The sequence below is a fragment of the Myotis daubentonii genome, chromosome 3 (assembly GCF_963259705.1).
Source record: "Myotis daubentonii chromosome 3, mMyoDau2.1, whole genome shotgun sequence".
NCBI classification, from domain to species: domain Eukaryota; kingdom Metazoa; phylum Chordata; class Mammalia; order Chiroptera; family Vespertilionidae; genus Myotis; species Myotis daubentonii.
In genome coordinates, this window is record NC_081842.1 from 42,163,043 (window position 1) to 42,185,972 (window position 22,930).

The 22,930-nt window shown below is 41.4% G+C and overlaps 1 protein-coding gene across 1 annotated transcript in view; it reads right to left on the reverse strand.

The window, feature by feature from the left end:
- The window catches only part of MCCC1 (methylcrotonyl-CoA carboxylase subunit 1), a 58,824-nt gene that overhangs the window by 8,327 nt on the left and 27,567 nt on the right, over positions 1 to 22,930 (reverse strand). The window contains exons 8-15 of the mRNA XM_059687135.1: positions 19,909 to 20,020; positions 18,148 to 18,229; positions 16,491 to 16,618; positions 13,902 to 14,085; positions 11,717 to 11,826; positions 9,167 to 9,383; positions 6,380 to 6,466; positions 253 to 302 (exon numbers count right to left, since the gene is read on the reverse strand). Coding sequence (XP_059543118.1) covers positions 253 to 302; positions 6,380 to 6,466; positions 9,167 to 9,383; positions 11,717 to 11,826; positions 13,902 to 14,085; positions 16,491 to 16,618; positions 18,148 to 18,229; positions 19,909 to 20,020 — 970 coding nt within the window. The remainder of the gene's footprint in view (positions 1 to 252; positions 303 to 6,379; positions 6,467 to 9,166; positions 9,384 to 11,716; positions 11,827 to 13,901; positions 14,086 to 16,490; positions 16,619 to 18,147; positions 18,230 to 19,908; positions 20,021 to 22,930) is intronic.

Genomic DNA, 22,930 nt, shown 5'->3' on the forward strand with positions numbered 1-22,930 from the left:
AAATATGTCCACACACCTCAGTGTCTGATTCAAAGCTATTATATTTTGCCAACTTTTGAATCACAGCCAAACTGAGTACATAGTCAGAATATATATAGGGGGTAGTTTTCTCAAATTGGTCTGAAATAAAAGCACATGACATTCCCTTAGTATAGACATAACAGTCAGTGGCTTAAGAGAAACCGGAGAGCATAAAAAGATCATTCTTAGTATGAGAGAGATCAGATGTAGAACAAAACCAGTAAGGCTTACCTGCATGCTATATGACCCATCTTGGTTGTATGTTACAGCGATGGCTACATCTTCAGAGGATAAAAATGAAACAAAATTAGAAGACCTTCATTTATTCAGTAACCGAGAGTCCAAGAATCTGACTTTCAACATAAAGATAACTAGCTGTTAGGGATAGCAACATCTGTTAACTCCCTGGCAATAAAGATTCAAAAACAACAACAACAAAAACACAACTTAGGCAGGTTTCAAAAAAGGTGAATTTCAAACTTTTCCTTTTTAGAAATGGAGTTTTAGCTTTTTAAGACTGTAGGCTATTTAATTTAATTTTTTATTTATTTATTTTTTTGTAGGCTATTTTAGATATTTTTTTTTCTCTATAAGAAAGGCTACATTGTTATAGTAAAAACTGTAATTAATTGGGAAAAAGAAATTCTGGTTTAAGATCCAAATCTGCCATCTGTGTGGCACGATCACCTCTGTGATCTTGACTAAGTCACTTAAAATCTCTGGGTCTTGGTTTTCTAATCCATTTGACCCATTAAATGGATGAGATGTAACAATGATGACATCAGTGTGAAAGTATAAACTGTAACAGACTATACAAATATGATATACAATATATTCCTTATTATGTGACTATAGAATTGGTTAAAGACTATCTAGGGAGATGGAAATCGAAACTTTTGTGGGATAGAGAATGAAGACCAAAGTCATTCCATCTAGTCCTGACACTTCAACCATCATGTTGGTGCCGCCAGCTCCTATCTGTTCCCAGTCTTTCTGCAGAACTCTAAGTCATGTCCAGCTAAATGTCCCATCCGTACTTTAAAATGAACATAGTGTGTCCAACAAATCCTCTCCCGCCTCCGCCTGCGTTCCCTCCTGCCCTGTGAGCGCCATGACTGGCAATGTTATTCCCCTTGTCATCGAGGTTTAAAGCCTGTCATTCTCACCTTCTCCTTTGCTTTCTACTTCCAACCGTCACCACAGCACTGCCAAAGTCTTCCCTCGGGATGCCTGGACCACCCATTTCTTCCGCCCGCCCCTGATTCCGACAGCGGCCTCAGGCCTGGCTGACCTGAGGAGGTCCTGCCAGGACTTCCTGCTCCCTGTCCCAAGCCTCCCAGCTGATTCCTAGCATGTCCCCACCACAGTAAAAACACTTGGCTTCGTACTGACAGCACCAAACGCTGTCATATTTCCTGCCATTCTTCCACACAGCCCTGTGTCCACCAAATGGGAAAACGGGCCAATTAACATTCTCCAGGTGCCTCTATCCTTCCCCTCTCCGTGCCCTTGCCCAGGCCCCTCCCACTGGCCCCCACCCCTCCTCCACATTGCGCTCGCTGGGGAAGAGCCTGTCCTGGGGGGGATGAACCATTTAGACTTCTACATATAAACACCATACGGATTCTCCCCTCAGCAGGGTATGACAGAGTGGTTTTTCTCTTTATCAACTGTTTTAAAAAACTGCAAAAATAAAAATGTTCACAAGTCCTCCCGATTGCCCAGCTGTCAGTCCTATTAAACGTTGGAACGTGTGAATGCTTTCAGGCCTTTCAGGATACACATGCAGGTTTGTATTTTTCTTTTATAAAAATAGGACATTGCTATACATGTTGTTCTGCAACCAGCTTTATTGTAGTTAACATGTGACATACCGACCTACTTTGTTCTTTTAACAGGAGCAAGGGAATAGTTTAAGATAATGATGATGATGATGATGATGACAGCTGATGTTTGTTGACAGCTTGCTACATGCCATTCAATGAGCTAAGTGCTTTGCACATGTTGTTTCATTTAGTATGTACAACACCACAAGGAAGTGACTGCCACTGCCATGCCCAGTTACAGCGGAGGACAGTGGATGCTTACAGAGCACGTGACTTGCCCAAGGGTCACAGAAAACAAGCGAGCCAGATCCAAACCACACTGTCTACCTCCAGGGCCGCATAATTACCACTACGCCATCCTGCTTCCCAACACACCCTTCTCCTTTGCCAAGTGGCAAATTCCTTAAGAGAAAAACATAGGAGCAAAGACATCTTTTATCTTTTCTTCACATTGTTCAGAATATTTATTGTTTCATAAACTTTGTACTGGACATATAAGTGAATGAAACTTCTCTATCCTGTATCTTGTCAATAACTTTAACTCTTTTTAAGAGAAAATGCAGGGGTCAGGGGAAGGGAGGGAAGGGGAAGGGAGGGGAGGAGAGGGGAGATATTTGAAGATGCTATGAAGCTGTCACACTGCCAGCTTTGAAGACAGGAAGACAGAGGGGCCCCGAGTAAACTAATGCAAGCCACCTCTAGAAATTGGAAAAGGAACCAATTCTCTCTTTGAGCCTCCAGATGGAGCACAGGCCTGCCAGCACTTTGATTTTAGGGCCCCTGACCTCCAAAACTGTAAATTTGTGTTATTTTAAACCATTAAGTTTGTGACAATCTGTTACAGCTGCAAAAATAAAATAAAATAAAAAATCACATCTTCAAAGCCTTCCTATTCATTCTGCCATCAGAAAGATCATTTTGACTTGAATACTGGATTCGCTTATTACCTTGCCTACATTGTTCTCCCCAGGATTAAATCAAAATGCTGGCATATCACATAAAGCTCCTTAGTCTCGGCCCCTACCCGTCCCCCCGGTCCCATCAACCACCACTCTCCCTAGGAATACTCTGCTTCCCATTTAGCAAGACTTTCTTGATTTCCCAACATCCCACACTCTTCCCAGAAGCTGTGACTTCTGCCCCAAGGATTTTCCTCCTCATTATTTAGCAGGCCCATCTCTATTCATTCTTTTTTTTTTTTTTAATATATTTTATTGATTTTTTACAGAGAGGAAGGGAGAGAGATAGAGAGAAACATCGATGAGAGAGAAACATCGATCAGCTGCCTCCTGCACATCTTCTACTGGGGATGTGCCCGCAACCCAGGTACATGCCCCTGACCGGAATCGAACCTGGGACCTTTCAGTCCGCAGGCTGACGCTCTATCCACTGAGCCAAACCGGTTCCAGCTCTACTCATTCTTAATGTATTAAATCTATCATTGCCTTTTCTGCAAAGCCTTCCCTGACTTCCTCAGTCAGGATGCAGACCCTCTCTTTGAAGATCCCATAAAACCTGAATTTGCAGAGTATATTACACATTTTCCCGTGAAAATCTGCCTCCAACTCCTCTGTTGTTGCTCTCCAGCTTGCCCTCCAGCTTCTCGAGGGCAAAGAGCATGGCCCTCTATTGGTTTACGCCCCTTTCCGAGTAAATATTAAGTACTCAATCAGAGCTACTGAATAAGTGAACGAATATGTACTTTAATGTTCTCTTAATCATAATACAAGCTTTCCAGTTCACCCTTATATACATTTTTATCTTAAATCCTGCCAATATTCTCATTTATCATTTTGTCTTTAATGTGTCTTTACATACTTAAACACAATTATTATTCTAGTAAAAAAAAAAAAAAAAGAGAAAATGCATCTGATTATCCCAGATCAGTTTTCTTTCAATTTATAAAATATGAAGTCTTTTCATAACATGAATGCCAATAGAATCACAGTAAAGACATCACCAGAAAAAGTCTAAATTCTTTTATGTATCGTAGGGTAACTCAACCTGTTCCCCTCTCCCCTGGATATCTCTTGACCGCCTACAAGAGAATCTTAAACACCTCTTATGTATTTAATAAGGTATGAAAGTTTAACATGATGCAGTGTTAGGTAAGCACATGCACCTGAAGTCTTCGTTCAAATTCTGGCTCTACCAATTCCTTTCGGTGTGATTTTAAGGAAATTATCATTCTCTCTAAGCCTTTTGCAAAGGTTTTATAAAGCTGACACTAACAATAACACCAATTTCATTGGCCTGTTCTGAAAATGCAAAAGAAATAATTCATGGAAGGTGCTTAACACAATAGCTCCCATACACCAAACAATAAGTCTCAGCTATTCTTCTTATTATTATTGAGGGCAGGGCATGGTTCTGTGAAACATGGCCACTAGTAACAAAGTGAGAATATCTTTCAAGTCTTGATTATTTGAAATACTTGGCAATTCTCACTGAGACCATTAAGAGCTGGTTCTACTTTATATTCATAAATGCTTCTGGGCCCTTAGGCTTCTTGTTTGGTGCACTCTCATTCAACCACAGTCGCTGCGGATTAGCATAACATTTCTGAAAACTGTGACACGCGGACCTGGGTTATTGCTGAAAAATACTGCCAAAAGGATGTAGTGAACAGCAATTGTGTTGGCTCTTCAATTATATTTATTTTTAAAAATAAAAATAAAAATCCAAGAAATGCAATATAATTCAAAACACTGCTCGGTGCCTCAGTGAAGATCCATGCCAAATAACACAGTTGGCTCATCTGAATTATAATCACACAGGCTATTTTTCTGTTTAATTTAGATTGAAGAGGCCACTTGAATTTTATTGCTGCTGATACTGTATTCAGCATATTCAGCCTAGTGTAAGATACTTTCTCATTTGGGAGGCTGTTTTTTTAGGATGAAATGAATAAATATACCCGCATAAAATGGATAGCTTAACCATTTGCAGAATGCTACTCTACAAGGGATGTTTGCAAACTTCCTGTCCAAGCACTCCGTGCACTTAAGGTAATGACCATCTAGGGCTAGGCTCAGGAAGAAAAGATATCTAAAGAGCTGTAACCCAGTCAACTGTGTGAACAAGGAATTTGTTAAGAAGTGAGTGGATGTCTACACAGAACTGGGGTAGAGAGGAGGGTGCTGTGATGAGCTGGCAGGAAGATTCTGTTCTACCTGATAGGCACGTTTTATAATGGAGTTGTCACAGGTCAAGGATACCTCACCTTCAAGGTTACCTAGTCCTTCCTCCTCTGACTGCACTCCTCTGGCTTCCCATGCAAACTGTATTGCAGCAGAAGGCATATAGCTACCAGCTACCACATAATCTGGTCCCTCTGGTACACTGTTCCAGCCCAAATTTTGTGTCAGCCTCTCCTAACTTCAGTCACAATAAATCAGCTCCCACCCTGAACCTACTCAAATTTAGTGTGCAATCAAAAATCAATTTGCCGTATAGGGGGTAACGTGGGGATAAGGACACATATGTAATATCTTAATCAATAAAAATATTTTTAAAAAATCAATTTGCCACTGGAAAAGTGGTGGAAATAGCATAGGAATCAGGGTCAGAAAGATTAGGTGTCAAACATTGGCTCTGCCACTTACTAGTCTTGAATAAGGTATTGTACCTTCCATGCCATCGTTTCATCAGCCATACATGGCTATAACAGTGACTCCCCCTTATTAAATTATGAAGATAAAATTTACATGTGGTAAGGCACTTAATAATAAATTACAGTTCTTTATTAACCCACTTCCACCTTAGAGACTGCCTGAGTAGTGGGTAATCTTTCTTGTTTAGAGTTTTGGATATTGTTTTTCTTATTTAAAGGAATACACTCTCACCCTGGTTGGGTGTACACTGGTTAGAGCATCGGCCTGCGAACCCAAGGCATGCGCCTCTGTTGCAGGTTCGATCCCTGGCCTCAGTCCTGGTTGGGCATGTGTGGGAGGCAACCAACTGCCCCCCCCCCTCTCTCTCCATCTCCCTCTTTCTGTCCCTCCTTCCTCCATCCCTTCCATTCTCTTTAAAAAATCAATGGAGTGATTTAAAAAAAATCCATTGAGGATTAAAAAAAAAAAAAAGTAATATATTCTCGGGAGGGAAGAGAAGGGTAAAAAAAACAAAATATAAAAGTACTGCATTCTCACTGAAGAAATACAAAGCAAAGAAAGTACGAAGAAGCATGGGGGGGGGGGGGAGAAAGACTGCCTCAAATCCCACCACCCATTGGTAACCTCACTAAAATGTTGGCAAATTTTACTTTAGTCATTTTGCTATGTATGTTTTTTAACATATTTTTAGAATATTTACAAAACACAGAAAAAGTGTAATGAAGAAAAAAAAATCAACTCTACCACCCAGAGCAAATCAATTCTATCATTTTGGCATACTTCCTCACAATGTTTAGGCCAGGGATCTTTGAAAAATATATAATTGAATGACTGTGGCTGAGCTGAATCCATTTTTTCCCAGGTAAATGTGATCTATTTCTATAAAGCACATTTCCCTTCTAATAAAACATTACTTACTGTTTTCACCATCCCTAAGAGTCATGTTTCTGGTGTAAGAAATATTCAGTCTTCTTCCACTGCTGGATGCAAAAGGAGAATATTGATCTAAAAGAAAATTCAAGAGCAAATTTACGAACATCAAGCCTACTAAATTTATACCTTACAAAAGAATACAGGAACACAGTTCCTATACTGGCAGCTTGTATGTGTTTTCTTTGTTCTTCTCGTTGCTTTAAATTTAAATGTGATATTTCAATTTACATCTCAGGAGGCTGCATATGAAAACTCCCAGCTTCTCTTAAAAAGTGAGACTATGTGCAGCCTAAACTCTCATCCGTTGGTGGCATGAGCTGCACGGTGGCCATCCCTTTTGATGGGGCTACTGCATTCCAGGGCACTCAAATCCCTACCTCTCGCCATTTCCCTTTCAGCTGGCCTCTCTTATTCTCCTGTTACTGGTCCACCTAGAGGGGTTTGAGTGTACAGCCTCTGCTGGACAATATCCAGAAGCTACAGCATGACTAAATTGAAGCAATTTACTCTGAAGTTCCTATCTGTGCTGGTTATAAATTTTAAAAAGAGGTGAGAGTAAGAAGACACTCCATTCTAAAAAGGCTAAGAACAGGCAGGCTTAGGAATGCCATGTGGAGCACACTTGGATGCATTTCATTTAATGTAACAGGACAAAATGAGGAGAGAACAAATCTCCTAAAGATGTAATTATGTGCTTTAAGCTTTCAATATAACTTTCTTGAATGAATCTAGAAATTAATGATTCTAAAAATAGGATCCTATAATCCTATATAATAAAACCTGATATGCAAATTGGTCAAACAGTGGAATGACCAGTCGCTATGATGTACACTGACCACCAGGGGGCAGACACACAGGGGCAGCGATGCTCAGTCAGAAGCCAGGCTCACAGCTGGCAGCAGTGGTGGCAGGAGCCTTTCCTGCCTCCACAGTAGCTCTAAGGACCCCTCGGGAGATGTCATGCAGAGAGCGGGCCTAAGCTGGCAGTTGCACATCCCCTGAGGGGTCCCGGACTGCAAGAGGGCACAGGCCGGGCTGAGGGACACCCCCTCCCCGCAGTGCATGAATGTCATGCACTGGGCCTCTAGTAATATAATAATCCTAATAATAGTGAAGAGATAAGTGAATTCCATCTTTTTCCCTATTACTCCAAAAGTCAGCGTAAATAAATATTATTGAGCAAGTTTGGGAGAGCTCAGGTTTTGCTCAATTTAGAGGGAAGAACTGTTTAAAGGAGAACTGACTGAAACTATAATAAGCTAGTGAATTTTCATCATGAATTTCCAGCTTCCGGGGTGTTAGGAAGTTGGACACTGACTTAGTGAGATGCTGAGGCAGCCAGTCAGGACGAACCTCTGCCTGTCTTTCCCAAGCTCCGACTCTATGACATGATGGAGTAACTAGGTCTTCAGTTAGTCAGAAATTTGATCACAGAATAATCACAGAATAAAAAAAGAGCGGAGAAAATAACCATAAATCATGGGTAATCCAGTGGAATCCGAGTGCCTCCGGGACCCGGGAAGTTGCTGCAGGTACAGAGGCTATAACAAAGCAGGCCACAGGGAGTGGTGGATAAAAGAAGTTGGAAGGGATTGGCACAGGCTGCAGCAAGCAGTGGTGTTTGGTTGAAAAGAGATCCATCTCTACGTTGTTAGGTGATTAGTTAAGATATATCTAAAGGGTTAGAAGTGTTTATGGAGTGTATCCAGAATATGTGAAGAGCTCTCTTTGTACTAAAAGTCACATTAGCAGAGGATGGTGTCAATCACTGAGAGAAGAAAGGGAGGTAAGAGTGGCATAAAGAAAAAAAACGTATGGTCAATCATCCTATATAATAAAAGCCTAATATGCTAAGTGTCTGGTCATCCAGTTGGCCATTCAACCAATCAAAGTGTAATATGCTAATGATATGCTAAGGCTGCTCAACTGCTCACTATGACGTGCACTGACCACCAGGGGGCAGACAGTTGACCAGTCGCTATGACATGCACTGACTCTAAAAAGGAATGACCACCAGGCAGCAGACTTCCGACCCACAGTGGGTTAGCTTGCTGCTGGGGTCCGGCTGATCAGGACTGAGCAAGACAGGCCGGACACGCCCTGGAGCCCTCCTGTGGTTCTTCCCCAGCTGGCCAACCTCCCACATCCCTCCCCAGCCCAGAATGTGCACCAGTGAGGTCCCTCAGCCTGGCCTGCATTCTCTTGCAATCTGGGACCCCTCGGGGGATGTCGGAGAGCTGGTTTCAGCCCAACGGCAAAACAATGGGTTGCTATGATGCGTACTGACCACCAGGGGGCAGATGCTCAAAACAGCATCTGACCCCTGGTGGTCAGTGCTCTCCCATAGGGGGAGCGCCGCTCAGCCAGAAGCCAGGCTCATGGCTGGCAAGTGCAGTGGTACTGGCGAGAGCCTCTCCTGCCTCCACAGCAGTCGGACATCTCCCGAGGGCTCCCTGATTGCAAAAGGGCATAGGCTGGGCTGAGGGCCCCCCACCCTGAGTGCACAAATTTCGTGCACTGGGCCTCTAGTCCATATATATAAAAGCCTAATATGCAAAGTGTCCCCTTGGGAGTTCGACCAACTGGGAGTTCAATCGCTTGCTATGACGTGTGCTGACCACCAGAGGGCGGTGCGGAATGAAGGAAGGCCCTGGCCGGTGGCAGGCAGCCGGCAGCCGCTAGGGACCCTACCTGTGCATGAATTTCATGCACTGGGCCTCTAGTTATTCATAAAATCTTGACAAGCAGGGGAAACAGAAATGCATTCCATACCTTGTGTCTGAATTTGGAAAACATCTGACATGGCTTTCTCCTTGAGGATGAGGCCCAGAGCTGCCTGGCATAAAAACTCTTTGGCTGTGGCCTTCCGACTGGGCAGCAGTTCTTCCCGGTGCTGAGGGATGAAGTCGGTGTGCACATTCCCAGCTTTGAACTCCGGGTGGCCAGCCAGCCTGAGGAGGAAGTCAATGTTGGTGTGCAGTCCGACAATCTAGAGAGAGAATAAAGCCCACGTCCCCAAGGAGTGGGGAAAACAACATATTCAGAAAAGCATTTGTATGGCTTCTGCTCCTTTTGCTGAGTATCTTCTACTATTGGCAATTCTCAAGCAAACAATAAAAACCCCACTTCTCCATCACCTTATTCTGGACTTAACACTTAAAGCTACATCTACTATGATAAAGAGGCCACAGGAAATGGTGTTAGTGTAGGTAGTGTGGAAAGACATTTGATTGACTTGGATTAAGAAAGTGATAAATGTTAAGAAACTTAAATGAAATTTATTGGCAAGTCTTTGAAGACGTGCCACTCAGAACACTCCCACAGCAGAAGGCACAATTACTACACTGGGGAGGGGATGGGTGAAATTACCTCAAAAGAGGTTCTAACACTAAATCCAAATTTTACATACCGATATGAAAATAAAAAGGTATAAAACATAACCCAGTAAACAGAATCAAGGGTAAAGCCAGCTATCTGGGCCTCGAGTTTGTTCATTTGTTTGTTCGTTCATTCATTCATTCGCCATATACTGAGCACCTTTAAGGTGCCAGATCCTCATCAAGATACTGGGGACACGCCCTAGCCGGTTTGGCTCAGTGGATAGACTCGCAGCCATGGGCAAACTACGGCCCGCGGGCAGGATCCGGCCCATTTGAAATGAATAAAACTATTGAAAAAAAAGACCGTACCCTTTTATGTAATGATGTTTACTTTGAATTTATATTAGTTCACACAAACACTCCATCCATGCTTTTGTTCCGGCACTCCAGTCCAGTTTAAGAACCCATTGTGGCCCTCGAGTCAAAAAGTCTGCCCACCCCTGGGATAGAGTGTCAGCCTGCAGACTGAAAGGTCCCAGGTTCGATTCTGGTCAAGGGCATGTACCTTGGTTGCGGGCACATCCCCAGTAGGAGTTGTGCAGGAGGCAGCTGATCGATGTTTCTCTCTCATCGATGTTTCTAATTCTCTAGCCCTCTCCCTTCCTCTCTGTAAAAAATCAATAAAATATATTTAAAAAAAAAAAAGATACAGTGGACACAGTGAAGAACAAAACACACAAAGTGCTTGCCTCACAGAGCCTACATTCTAGGAAAAGATAATAAACAATATCTATAAAAAAAATTCTAATATAATGTCAGGTGATATGAAGAAAATTAAGGCTGTCTAAGGGGACAGAGAACAGCAAAGGGTTCTATTTTATTTTATTTTTTACTACAGGCCTGATGCACGAAGTTCGTGCAAGAGTAGGCCTTCCATCCCCCCAGCTGCCGGCACCGGCTTCCCTCTGGCACCTGGGACCTGGGCTTCCCTCACAGCCCCGGCTTCTTCTGGAAGGTCCAGAAGGACGTCTGGTCTAATGAGCATATTACGCTTTTATTATTATGTATTTTATTGATTTTAGAGAGAAGAAGGGAGAGGGAGAGGGAGATAGAAACATCAATGATGAGAGAGAATCATTGATCATCTGCCTCCTGTTTACCCCCTACATGTCCCCACACTGGGGATCAAGCCCACAACCAGGCCATGTGCCCTGACCGGGAATCAAACTGTGACCTCCTGGTTCATGTGTCGATGAGCCACACCGGCTGGGTAAAGGATCTTATTTTAAATGTGACAGCTTTGACATGACTCTGAGGAGGTGAGCAGTGCCTGAGGATGGTGGGAGGGAGCCCTGTGATCATGTGTGGGAAGAACATTCTGGAGAGAAACCAGGAGCACATGGCATAAGCTGTGTGTGTCTAAAGAATGGCAAGGAGGTCAGTGTGGTTGGAGCCACAGAGATCAGAGGTTTTTAATGACATATAATAATTAGAATATCATGGGTTAAAAAGCAATCCTTCCGTGAAACTAAATCAGCTGGTACAGGACTTACTGCACCAAGAAAATTAATGTGCTACAAAACAGCAACAAACGATGAAATGGATAAAACTAAACATCATTATTTTCCTTTGGAGAAAGTAATACCAACTGTAGGGCGCACTTGTATAGCGACCACATTCCCGTGGTGTAGTGGTTATCATGTTCGCTCACACACATGTGGAGCTGGCCTTACCTACAGGATCAAGAGGAATTTCCTATCGATTTCCCTGAAGTATAACACGGACCCTAATAGTTTCAGTCCTGCAAGCTTTCTCTTCCAGCTGGAATCAAGAAGTCCTCAAGCCCACGGGAATTCTCCCACATAAAATGAATCTGATCGTGACATATGGGTGGCTGGTGGAAATAAGTTGACAAGGACAAAGGCTGACCACTCCTGACAGACGTGCTTGGCTGTGGAGACACAGAGAGCATCAGGGTCACCAACACGGCCCCGTCACTCACATGGTACTGACGAAGGCTGTACCTCAGCTTGGTCAAGGCCGCCTGGCGATCTGCGGCCCACACAACCAGCTTCGCAATCATGGGGTCATAATGCACTGACACTTCATCCCCTGGAATTGAAAAACCACAGCAACCTCTCAAAGTCAAAACCAAAGGGATACAATGTGATAGCAAGACGTTCTGCTGTGGCTTTATGCACATTTCACACCCAGTCCTCACAGACCTCATGACAGATATTGCCCCCACCATTTTATTCATGAGGAACTGAAGCTCACATATAATTGGCTCAATTAAAAACTTATCAAACGTCCAAGGAGGGTGTGGCCATCCTGTCTGTTCAAAACCGTGACCCAATGACACCCAGGCCGGTTTCCCCATCCTATCTTCTTCTTCTTGGAAGTCAGAACAAACTCCCTATACCTCTCATATCTCAATTGCTCTGCCCTCAGCATTCCCTTCCCTCCACCGTTTCCCTCATCAGACAAATGAGGGTAACCATTCCTCTGTCCTGTGGTTGCTGGGAGGACTGACAATAAAGTGCCAAATGTTGAACCTGGCAGAGCTGATAAACAAATAGCAGTCATCATACGAATCTCAATCACTGGTTAGAAACTAGGTCAAGGCAAAAGGCTGTGGTATATTACAGACTACTGTTCTAGACCTTGTTGTGATTTTGATAGGTCACTTGACGCCTCTAAAACCCAGGGTCTCCAGATGTAAAACCAAGGGGTTGGATTACACTCCCTTATCCATCCACCCACCCCGCCCCCCACTCGCCCACCAACACATATTGAGCACCTTGTAGGCCTAGGCTTGAGCAAGGTGCTGCAAATATACCATAGAAGACGGTCCCTCCCTTAAGAATCTTACAGTCTGATGGGAAAATAGGCAAGGAACAGGTGACCATAGATAATGTGATAAGGGCCAGGCCTGAGGGATGCACGGGACACAGAAGGGGAGTGCTGGGAGAAGCTTCCTGGACTAGGTTATCCCTCCCAGTGTCACGATGTGACCCTGGGAGCACGTCTCAGAATTACATCTCTTATCCTTTGAGCCCTTTTATTAAGTTACACTGCAAGCTTTGCTGGCCCTACAGGTTTTTTCGTTTCTATTGCAAGGCCCCTCTTTTCTTTCCAAGATGTTCTGCTGTGAAGTTAAAAAATGTACTGACTACCAAATCTTGCTGTGGCTTAGGCAAGAGCTATCAACGTGTTGTCAATGTATCATCAAGAAGCCCCAATTCCTCATTTTGGCTTTCAAGACCCATGCGATTTGCTCTCAGCCTATGTCTGTCTCCAGCCACATCTCCAACGACTTACCATCCTACACCATTTTCCCAGCCACATATTTTCTTACAGTTCTTCAAGTTCACTTTTCTTTAATGTGTTACATCTGCCTACTCAAATCCACGCTAGATTTCCTCTTTTAAAAGTGTCTCACATTAGCTCTTAGTCCTAGAACTGCTATCACTGCTCTGCAAATGAAGTTAAGGTGGCAACAGACGGTGGTGGCTCAGAGCACAGACTCTGGAGCCAGACTGCCTGGGTCTGAGTCATGGCTGCAAGGGTGATCCTGGGCAAGTCACGTAACTTCTCCGTGTCCTGGTTTCGTCATCCAGAAAATGCGGGTGAGAACATCTACTCATAGGACAGTGCTCCAGGTTAAAGGAGCCTGTACGAAAAGTCACCTAGAACAGCACCTGCACATAGGCGCTAAATGACTGTTAGCTGTGACCATCGTTACTGATCAACGCTGAACTGTGAGAGCTCTTGTGCTGTTAGTTTTTACTTTTAACTCCTTTTATTATTGTTTAGCTTGCACTAAGTTTTCATATTAATTCTCCAGCTTGACTTGAAGGCAGGGTGCCTTACGCATAGCGAGTATCAGTCACCTTAAATCATGTTTGGAACCAGGCAAAGTAAAAAATATAAAACAACACACACAAAATACTTATTGCTTAAGTTTGATCAAGTACTGCTGCATTTGAAAAAAGAGCCTATTGATTAAACTACTAGTCATTCTTTAAAAATAACTATTCCAGAAGGGGAAAAAAAATGCTGCGAAATCAATTAAATCCTTTATTTTAAAACATACTAGACATTCCCACAAGACACAAGGAAAAGACCCCCATCCATAAATAAGAATGCACTAAAAGTTAAAAAGACTTTGTTTTATTTCCGCTTACCTTGCCGCACCCCAGTCTCAATCCTAGTGGAAAGGTCTGCTGGAGGGGTGGCGAGATGCACCAGTGGTCCGGCCCCCGGCATGAAGTTATTTTGAGGGTCTTCTGCGTATATCCTAGCCTCAAACGCGTGGCCCCGGAGAGTTATTTCTTCCTGGCTCAAAGGAATCTTCTCTCCTGCTGCAACCTGGTGACAGAAGAGTATGTACTTCTTATAAAAATCCACCTTAAAGCAGCTATGAGACTAGCAAGTTGATGGTCTTGCTTTTTTTATGGAAAATGTACATTTGGACTTCACAATGAAGCCACATAAAAATTATTATTTTATCCACTGCCTCGAGTATTGGGCAGAAAGAAGATATTTAAAAACAGATGCAGCTTGCCCAGCTGGCATGGCTCAGTGGTTGGACATCAACCTATAAACCCGGAGGTCACAGTTCGATTCCTGGTTAGGGCACATGCCTGGGTTGTGGGCTCAATCCTCAATAGGGGCGTGCAGGAGGCAGCCTATCAATGATTCTCTCTCATCATTGATGTTTCTACCTCTCTCTCCTTCTCCCTCTCTGAATTCTATAAAAATTAAAAAACAAAACAAAACAGAGGCAGCTTGAAAATAAAGTATTAATTACAATGGTCTTCTAGAGTTTTTAAATAGAAAATGCAAGCAAACTGCTGACTAAATTATAAATATAAAATCAGTGTTATTTTCTATATAATTGAAACTAAGATTTCTTTCTGGCACCATGCTCTCAGTTTTCATCTAAAACATTAGCATTCAGTTACAAAATCAATCTTTTTTTAAAAAAACAGTAAATTATCTGTTGGTGTTCACAGCTATAGGTAAAGTGTAACATTAGACATCTTTGTAATTTTAATCAGCAAGTGAGTGATAAAGCAAAACAGAAAGGGGAACATCATGGTTTTTCAATTTTATTATGTTTATGTACATTGCATAGCACTAGATTATAAACAGAGGAAGGCTATTGGAAGACTTGCTGCCACACTTTCCCTTTAAGTTTTCCTCCAAGATGAGAAAATGACAACCTGAGAAAGCAAAAGCTACAGGGGAAAATCTCTAAGTAACTCAGCATCACATTGGACTAAACAGATAAGCATAAAACAGAAGCAGGTTCCATCTCTTTAAATACGTAAATAAGGAAAATCAGGAACCACAGCAGTTAGGAATAAAAGGAAAGCGGACGGAACTGAACGTCTTTATGGCACGGTGTTCAAACCACAGACTCTGCAGCCATATTCCCTAGGAACCTTTTATCCTCTGTGATTTCAAGAATCAGGACTGTTTTGGGTTACTGCTTCAGAAAAAAAAATCTTCCTTTTCCTTGAATTGTGGAAACATAAGCACTCTTTCCAGAATTTTTAAACCAACTGCAGTTTTCCTGACACTCACGAACACTCACTAGCCTGATGTGCCTGGTTTTCATTAGCTCCCAAGGATATAGAGGCCCAGAAGAGTCTTTTGGCTCAATTAAAACCACCAATCAACCCCAAGGAAATTGAAAAAGAAGCATATTGTCCACAGAAGTTCCGAAAAAACCAAAATTATCAAAATAATCAAGACTTTAGCATCACAATATGAAAAAAACAATTTAGATTCAGGTTATACTGTATATAAAGAACCAAGAATCCCACAGAGATTGACTATTCATCATATGACTTAAAAAACTTTTTTAAAAAAGAAGGCTGAGATACAATCTATTGTTTTCAATAAAGAGAAAAACATGCGAAGCTATTATTAATAATATTTGAAATAATATGCTTTGTGCACCTCTGGTTTAGGCCAGTGCTTCTCACACTATTAAAATAAAAGAACAGTTGTGGACTTAAAACTTTTGTAAAACCAGTAGATATGTAACAGCGATGCCAAATTGCTTTACTTTTTTAAAATATTTTTTAAATTGATTTTAGAGATGAAGGGAGAGGGAGAGAGTTAGAAACATCACTGATGAGAGAGAATCATTGATTGGCTGCCTCCTGCACGCCCCCTACTGGGGTCAGAGCCTGAAACCAGGGCATGTGCTCTGACTGGGAATCCTATCAGGACCTCCTGGTTCACAGGTTGATGCTCAAACACTGAGCCACACTGGCCTGACGCCAAATCACTTTAAAAATTTCTAATCATGTACTGTGACTGTCTCATACTTATCCCACTGTGAGCCAGCAACAGTGTTTAAGTCAACACTTGCCCACGGACCCTTCTGCGTTAGCTCGTTTCATCTGTCCTGCCTCTAACACCTAATGACAGCCTGGCCAGAATGATGTGGCCCTCGGTAGAGTACCAGGTTTGGGTTTTGAGACCATGTGGCCACCAGCCATCGTCAATAGCAGCAGCTCACCTGTTGGCTGCCCCATGCCTGAAGGGAAATGATGGCAATGAACAGATTGGGAATCTGTGTCCATAAAGTGACAATAATGCCATAGCATGAACTGCAGTGTCATCTTTAACCTCCCATTTTCCTGTTCCCATCACAACCAGTAAGAACTGAACCCTTATCCAAAAGGACACTTTTCTTTAGGAGGCCAGAAGGTCACACAGTTTCCAAGACTGATATTGAATAGAAAAATCATTCCCACCTTAATCTGCCACTCCACCAAGTCAGTTCCTGTGATCATCTCAGTAACAGGATGTTCCACTTGCAGCCTTGTATTCATCTCCATGAAGTAGAAATCGTGCTTGGAGTCCATAATAAACTCCACAGTTCCTAAAAGTAGAATACAATGATCCCATTTCAATAGTATGTAATTAGTAGCCAAGTAAAATATTCCTTGATGTAACAGTTTTACCATTGCGTTCATTCAATGGTACTTTGTATTTCATGAAAAAAATATCTCACATGTTGTAGCAGCAAATGACTCTCAGTCAAAATAGGGAGCCACATGAAATTTTGCAAAAGAAAAATATATTTGGGGTTTCGAGCAAATAGTAAGCCCAAGATATGAAGTGTCAGCTCTCACGCAGTGAGAACATGACTGCCATGAGTTATTGCGTCAGTCACCCAGATCCTGGGAACTGCACCCTGTGACATCCCATTTCACTCTAACCCTCTGCAGAAAAATACAATATTTTCTCCTTAGTTTTGGGCTCTTGGAAATTTCCTTTAAAAGTCCTTTTGCTGGTGACGCATTGAAAGATTGCTTAGCAACTAAATCTTATGTTAATAATGTATTACCTATTGGCATTTTATTAGGCACTACAAAACTTTTCCAGCTTTATCTATATATATGAAAGGCTAATATGGAAAGTGTCCCCTCAGAAGTTCAATTGGGAGACTGGGTGTTCGATCACCCACTATGACGTATACTGACCACCAGGGCCGGTGCGGAACAAAGGAAGGCCCCAGCCAGCAGCCGGCAGCCAGGGAAGGAAGGCCCTGGCTGGCAGCTGGAAGGCCCCAATCTGCCCTGATCGATGGCCAGGCCTAGGGACCCTACTCGTGCACAAATTTCGTGCACCGGGCCTCCAGTTAAAGTTTAAAAATTCATCCACTTTGCCTGGCTGGTGTGCCTCAGTGGTTGAGTGCTGACCCAGGAACCAAGAGGTCATGGTTTGATTCCTAGTCAAGGCACATGCCCGGGTTGTGGGCTCAATCCCCAGTTGGTGGTGTGCAGGAGGCAGACAATTGATGATTCTCTCTCATCAGGGATGTTTCTATCTCTCTCTCCCTCTCCCTTCCTCTTTGAAATCAATAAAAATATATTTTTTAAATGTCTTAAAAAGAATGAACCCTAATGTGAACTATGTTCTCTGAGTGATAATAATGTGTCAGTGTAAGTTTACTGATCAGAACAAATGTACCACTCTGATATGGAATGTTGACGTGGGGGAGGCTGTGTGCGTGTGGGGACAGGGAAAATCTCTGTACTTTCGGCTCAATTTTGCTGTGGAACTAAAACTGCTGTAAAAAAAAAACTTTATTAATTTAAAAAAATCAATTTTGTAATTTTTATTTCAAATAAGACAGAAAATATCGAATAGCATTATACATATTAGGATAAGCATTATTTAGTAAAATCCTTTTTTCAAACATATATGAATATAAGTATACACACACACAAACACATATGGTCTCAATATAAAATATAAGTGTGTGTGTTTTGGTTTTTTTTTCCTTGTGGATCTGGTCAAAAAGGTTTGAAAGCTACTGATATAAAAGCGATATGTTTCTTTTGCCTCTAAAGCATCCATAAATTATTGCTTCTCCTTCTCTTTTAGAAACAAATCTTAGCATACCTGCTCCGACATAATTGACAGCTTTAGCAGCGCGGACTGCGGCTTCCCCAAGCCTTTTCCTTACTTCAGGTTTAATACCAGGCTATGAACAAATATTTCAATAAATTTCCATTAGTACTTTGTCCCACTAGAAATTTCCTCTAAGATCCAATATTATATATATTCATGTAGCAAATATTACATTCAAGAGATAATAATAAAAAGCTGTCACAATACCAAAGTTTAATGGTTCTGCTAGTAATTTCTATGAATTGCACATATTCCTCAGCATAATGATATATCTGTGTCCCTTGTTCCTACATAACTTTTATAACTATATGTCTACTTAAAATTAAATGTGTTAATATAGAAACTTTGAACAGTCTCTATTTTAAGATGATAAAGCAATCTGTATCAAGTTGCAATAATTATCTTGGAATATGGTAAACCTTGAGATTCCAAGTTAAAAATGGTTCAGAAAAAGAAATGTATGTCAATAAATAGGCAAAGCTTTTAAAATTTTAAGAACTGAGCTCTACAGATATATATTTAAGCAGTCACTGTTCAAAATAAGGCTTTACTGAAATTATTGTTTGTTGACATTTACTGCAAAAGGTATAATATACTCTACAACAGAAATCAAAATTTTAATATGCGAATAACAAACTGATTACCAGAAATCTCAGATCCCTGACCTGATAAAACTACATACTGACAAAAACATGCATGGTAGTCTCCCCTTATCCATGGGGACATGCGCAAGATCTCCAGGGGAGCCCTGGCCGGGGTGGCTCAGTTGGTTGGAGTGTTGTCCTGTACACTGAAAGGTGGCAGGTTTGATTCCTGGTCCAGGCACATACCTGGGTTGTGGGTTTGATCCCCAGTTGGGGCACCTGCAGGAGGCAACCAATTGATGTTTCTCTTCCTCTCTAAATCAATAAAGTACTTAAATATATATATATATCTTCATTGGATCCCTGAAACCACAGAGTACCAAACCCTATGTATGTTTTTCGTATACATACAGACCTTTTAACTTAAAGGAAGCAATTACAGCTTCTCTTTGACATATCCAAATTGTCAGCATCATTACTCTTGCACTTTGGAGCTATTATTAAGTAAAATAAGGATTACTTGAACACAAGCATGTAATGTGATAGTTGATCTGATAGCTAAGACAAATACCAAGTGACTAACAGGCGGGTTAGCCTATACAACGTGGATGCACTGGACACAGGGGTGATTCACATCCCGGTGGGATGGCATAAGATTTCATCACACTACTCAGAATGGTGTGCAATTTAAAACTTATAAATTTTGAGGAATTTTATTATATTTTTGGAATTTCTGACAATATTTTCAAACCACAATTGACCACGGGTAACTGAAGCTCTAGATAAGGGGGGACTACTGTATATAAGCTTGAACGAGAAAAGAAGCCTGCGGCAATAGCAGGCTCTAAAGAAATGTAAATCCAAAAATAAGTAAAACCACACCCGGATGGTGTGGCTCAGTGGTTGAGCATCGACCCATGAACCAAGAGGTCACTGGTTTGATTCCCGGTCAGGGCACCTGCCTGGGTTGCAGGCTCCATCCCCAGGGGTGGGGGTGGGGGGATGGGGGGTGGAGAGAGGGGGCTTTATCCTTATACTACGACTTGGAAGCAGCTGTCCAGCAGGACTTTGCGGGAGACACTAGCTTCACAGATTTCTGATATGAAAATCAGAGTGACTAGTGTTTCCATTACAGAGAAGGTTACAAACTTCTTTACAAGGTCCTTACCCCTGGGGCCTCCTCAATGATCTTCTGATGCCTCCTCTGGACACTACAGTCTCTCTCAAACAAGTACACAGCATTGCCATGGTGATCACCAAACACCTGGACTTCTACATGCCTATTTAAAAGCAAACACTCACGTTAACATCCTTTCCTAAGGATGAAAATTATCACATTCCACAAGCCAGACTATTGTCCAAGGTGACCAGGATTCCTCTATTTTTATTTTACACATGATGGGATATTTTTACCTCAAAACAGAGAATATGAATGTAGAAACAGAACTACAGTAAACCTTATAAACACCCAATGAAAAACTTTCCATTTACTGGATGAACATTAAAGAAAAATAAAATGAAATAACTAGGAAATAAGAAAAGACAGAAAACACAAGAGACTATATAGGTTGTCCCAGAAAAATGTATACACACTTTAAGAGCTGATAGCTTAATTTTTAAACTGAAACGTACTTAAATAAACACTGCCTTTATAATTATACAAAGTGTGTGTATACATTTTTGGGGGAACACCCTATATTTATGACCTCAGAGTGGGGCAAGGTACAAAAAGTGCAAACTGTTAAGGCAAATACTGGTAAAGCTGACTATTTAATAATTATAAGTTATACTCTTATTTCATATATCCTCAAAAAGCCAATGAAAACTTTTTTATGATCAGGATTTTTTTTTTAAATCAACTCTTATAGTCTGATTTTTTAAACTATGACAGATTGAAAATTTAAATGTTAAGAAATAAATTAATATGGCTCATTAGTTTTTAAGACTATACTAACATTAAGTCATAAAAAAACAAAAAGGCACTTAAATGTTGTGTATAAAAATAGCAAAATTATGAGAAATCACATTAAGAGTAAACATACATAACACTTATGAAAACAAGGCTAACACAGACCATCTGGTGAATGAATACAAGAAAGCATTCTTCTCAGTAGGCTTATCGTGATATGTTCACACTGTAGTTCACCTCACATATACACCACCATCACACAGACACGAGTGATCAGCAAATATTTCCCCCATTGACTAGTTAAAACAAAAACTGTCAAACCTAGAAGAAAATTTTAAAAAAAACCAGGAAGTCAGAGAAGTGGGGAGGAGGGCAGGAGAGATTAACCAAAAACTCATATGCATATATGTACGCCCAGGGGCACAAACAATAGAGCTGTGAAGGCCGGGGGCGGGGTTGGGGCGTGGGGCGGTGAAGAGGGGCAATAGGGGGAAAGGGAGGGACAGCTGCAATCTGTCAACAATAAAGAAAAATAACAAAACAAATAAACCAGGAAGTCAGTTCTGGCCATGTGGCTCAGTTGGCTGAATTAATTCCCAGGGAGGGCACATCCCCAGGGTACAGGCTGGGTCCCCGTAGGAGTGTGCAGGAGGCACCCAATTGATGCTTCACTCGAACATCCACGTTTCTCTCTCTCCCTCTTCCTTTCTCACTCTCTAAAAAAAAAAAAAAAAAAAAATTCTTAGAAAGACACACACACACACAACAAGAAGTCCCCTAAGTGTCCTGCTCAGCAGTGGCTCAGAGCTGTTCCTTTCTGTTCATTCCATAAAATACTTCATTAAACCACTTGGGAAAATTAATTTTCTTGATTTATCAGTTCCACTGGATGGGCCATTCGGAAATCTTCCTACCTGTCCAACACAATAGAAGTTGATTTCTTCCTTTTGGATTTGCCTTCTTGACCTTTCCTCCTCTTTTTATTTATCCTTAAGCTAACATCGCCAAATACACTCTTCTTATTATTTTGAACAAATTGTCTAATATTCTTAGGTCCTTGTCTAATATTCTTCCTTTATTATATCTGAGTTTCTAATCTGTTATCATTTTTCCTTTTCTTTGAAGAACTTCTGTTATTGTTACTTGCAAGGCAAGTCTACTGGTGACAAATTGCCTCAAATTTTGTCTGAGGACATGTTTATTCCTCCTGCATGTCTGAGGGTAATTTCATTGCATATAGAATTCTAGGTTTGTGTTTTTTCCTTTCAACATTTTATATAGATTCCACTCCACTTGATTCTTGCTTGCATGGTTTCTGTGAGATGTTTGATGTACTACAGGAAGTTTCGCCCCTCTGGTTTTTTCCAAGATGTCCTATTTGTCTTTGTTTTCTTATGTTTGAATATAATTTTAAAATTTCTTTGACAGTTATCCTCTTTGATGTCCTCTGAGCTTCCTGGTTCTGTAGTGTGTGTCTGTCATTAATTTTGGGAACATTTTGGCCATTATTACTTTGAAATAGTTCTCCCATTCCTTTTTCTTCTTGTATTCAAATAAGCACATTACACCTTTAAAAGTTGTTCTGCAGTTAGATAGTTCAGTTATGTTGTATTTGTTTGTTTTCATTCTCACTTCTCTTTGTATTTGTTTGGTAAGTTTCCATTGACATATGTTCAAGGTCACTGATTCTTTCTCCAGCTGTGTCTAGTTTACTGATTAGTCCATGAAATGCATTCTTCCTTTGTTATGGTGTTCTTTATTTCTAGCATTTTCATTTGATTTTTTTCTTAAATTTCTATTTCTTTGTTTACATTACCCTCTGTTCTTGCATGTTTTTTTACTTGTTCCATTAGAGTACTTAACATATTAACCACTTACTTTAAATTCCATAGATAATCCCAAAATCTGTGTCACATCTCAGTCTAGTTCTGATACTTGCATTGTTCTTCAAATTGTGCTTTTTTTAAAAAATATATTTTATTGATTTTTTACAGAGAGGAAGGGAGAGAGATAGAGAGCCAGAAACATCGATGAGAGAGAAACATCGATCAGCTGCCTCCTGCACATCTCCTACTGGGGATGTGCCCGCAACCCAGGTACATGCCCTTGACCGGAATCGAACCCGGGACCTTCCAGTCCCCAGGCCAACGCTCTATCCAATGAGCCAAACCGGCTTTGGCAAGGCTTGGAATTTTTTTTAAAAAAATCCAGATGTGATGGTCCTGGCTGGTGTGGCTCAATTGGTGGAAGCATCGTACAATACACACCAAAAGGTGGTGTG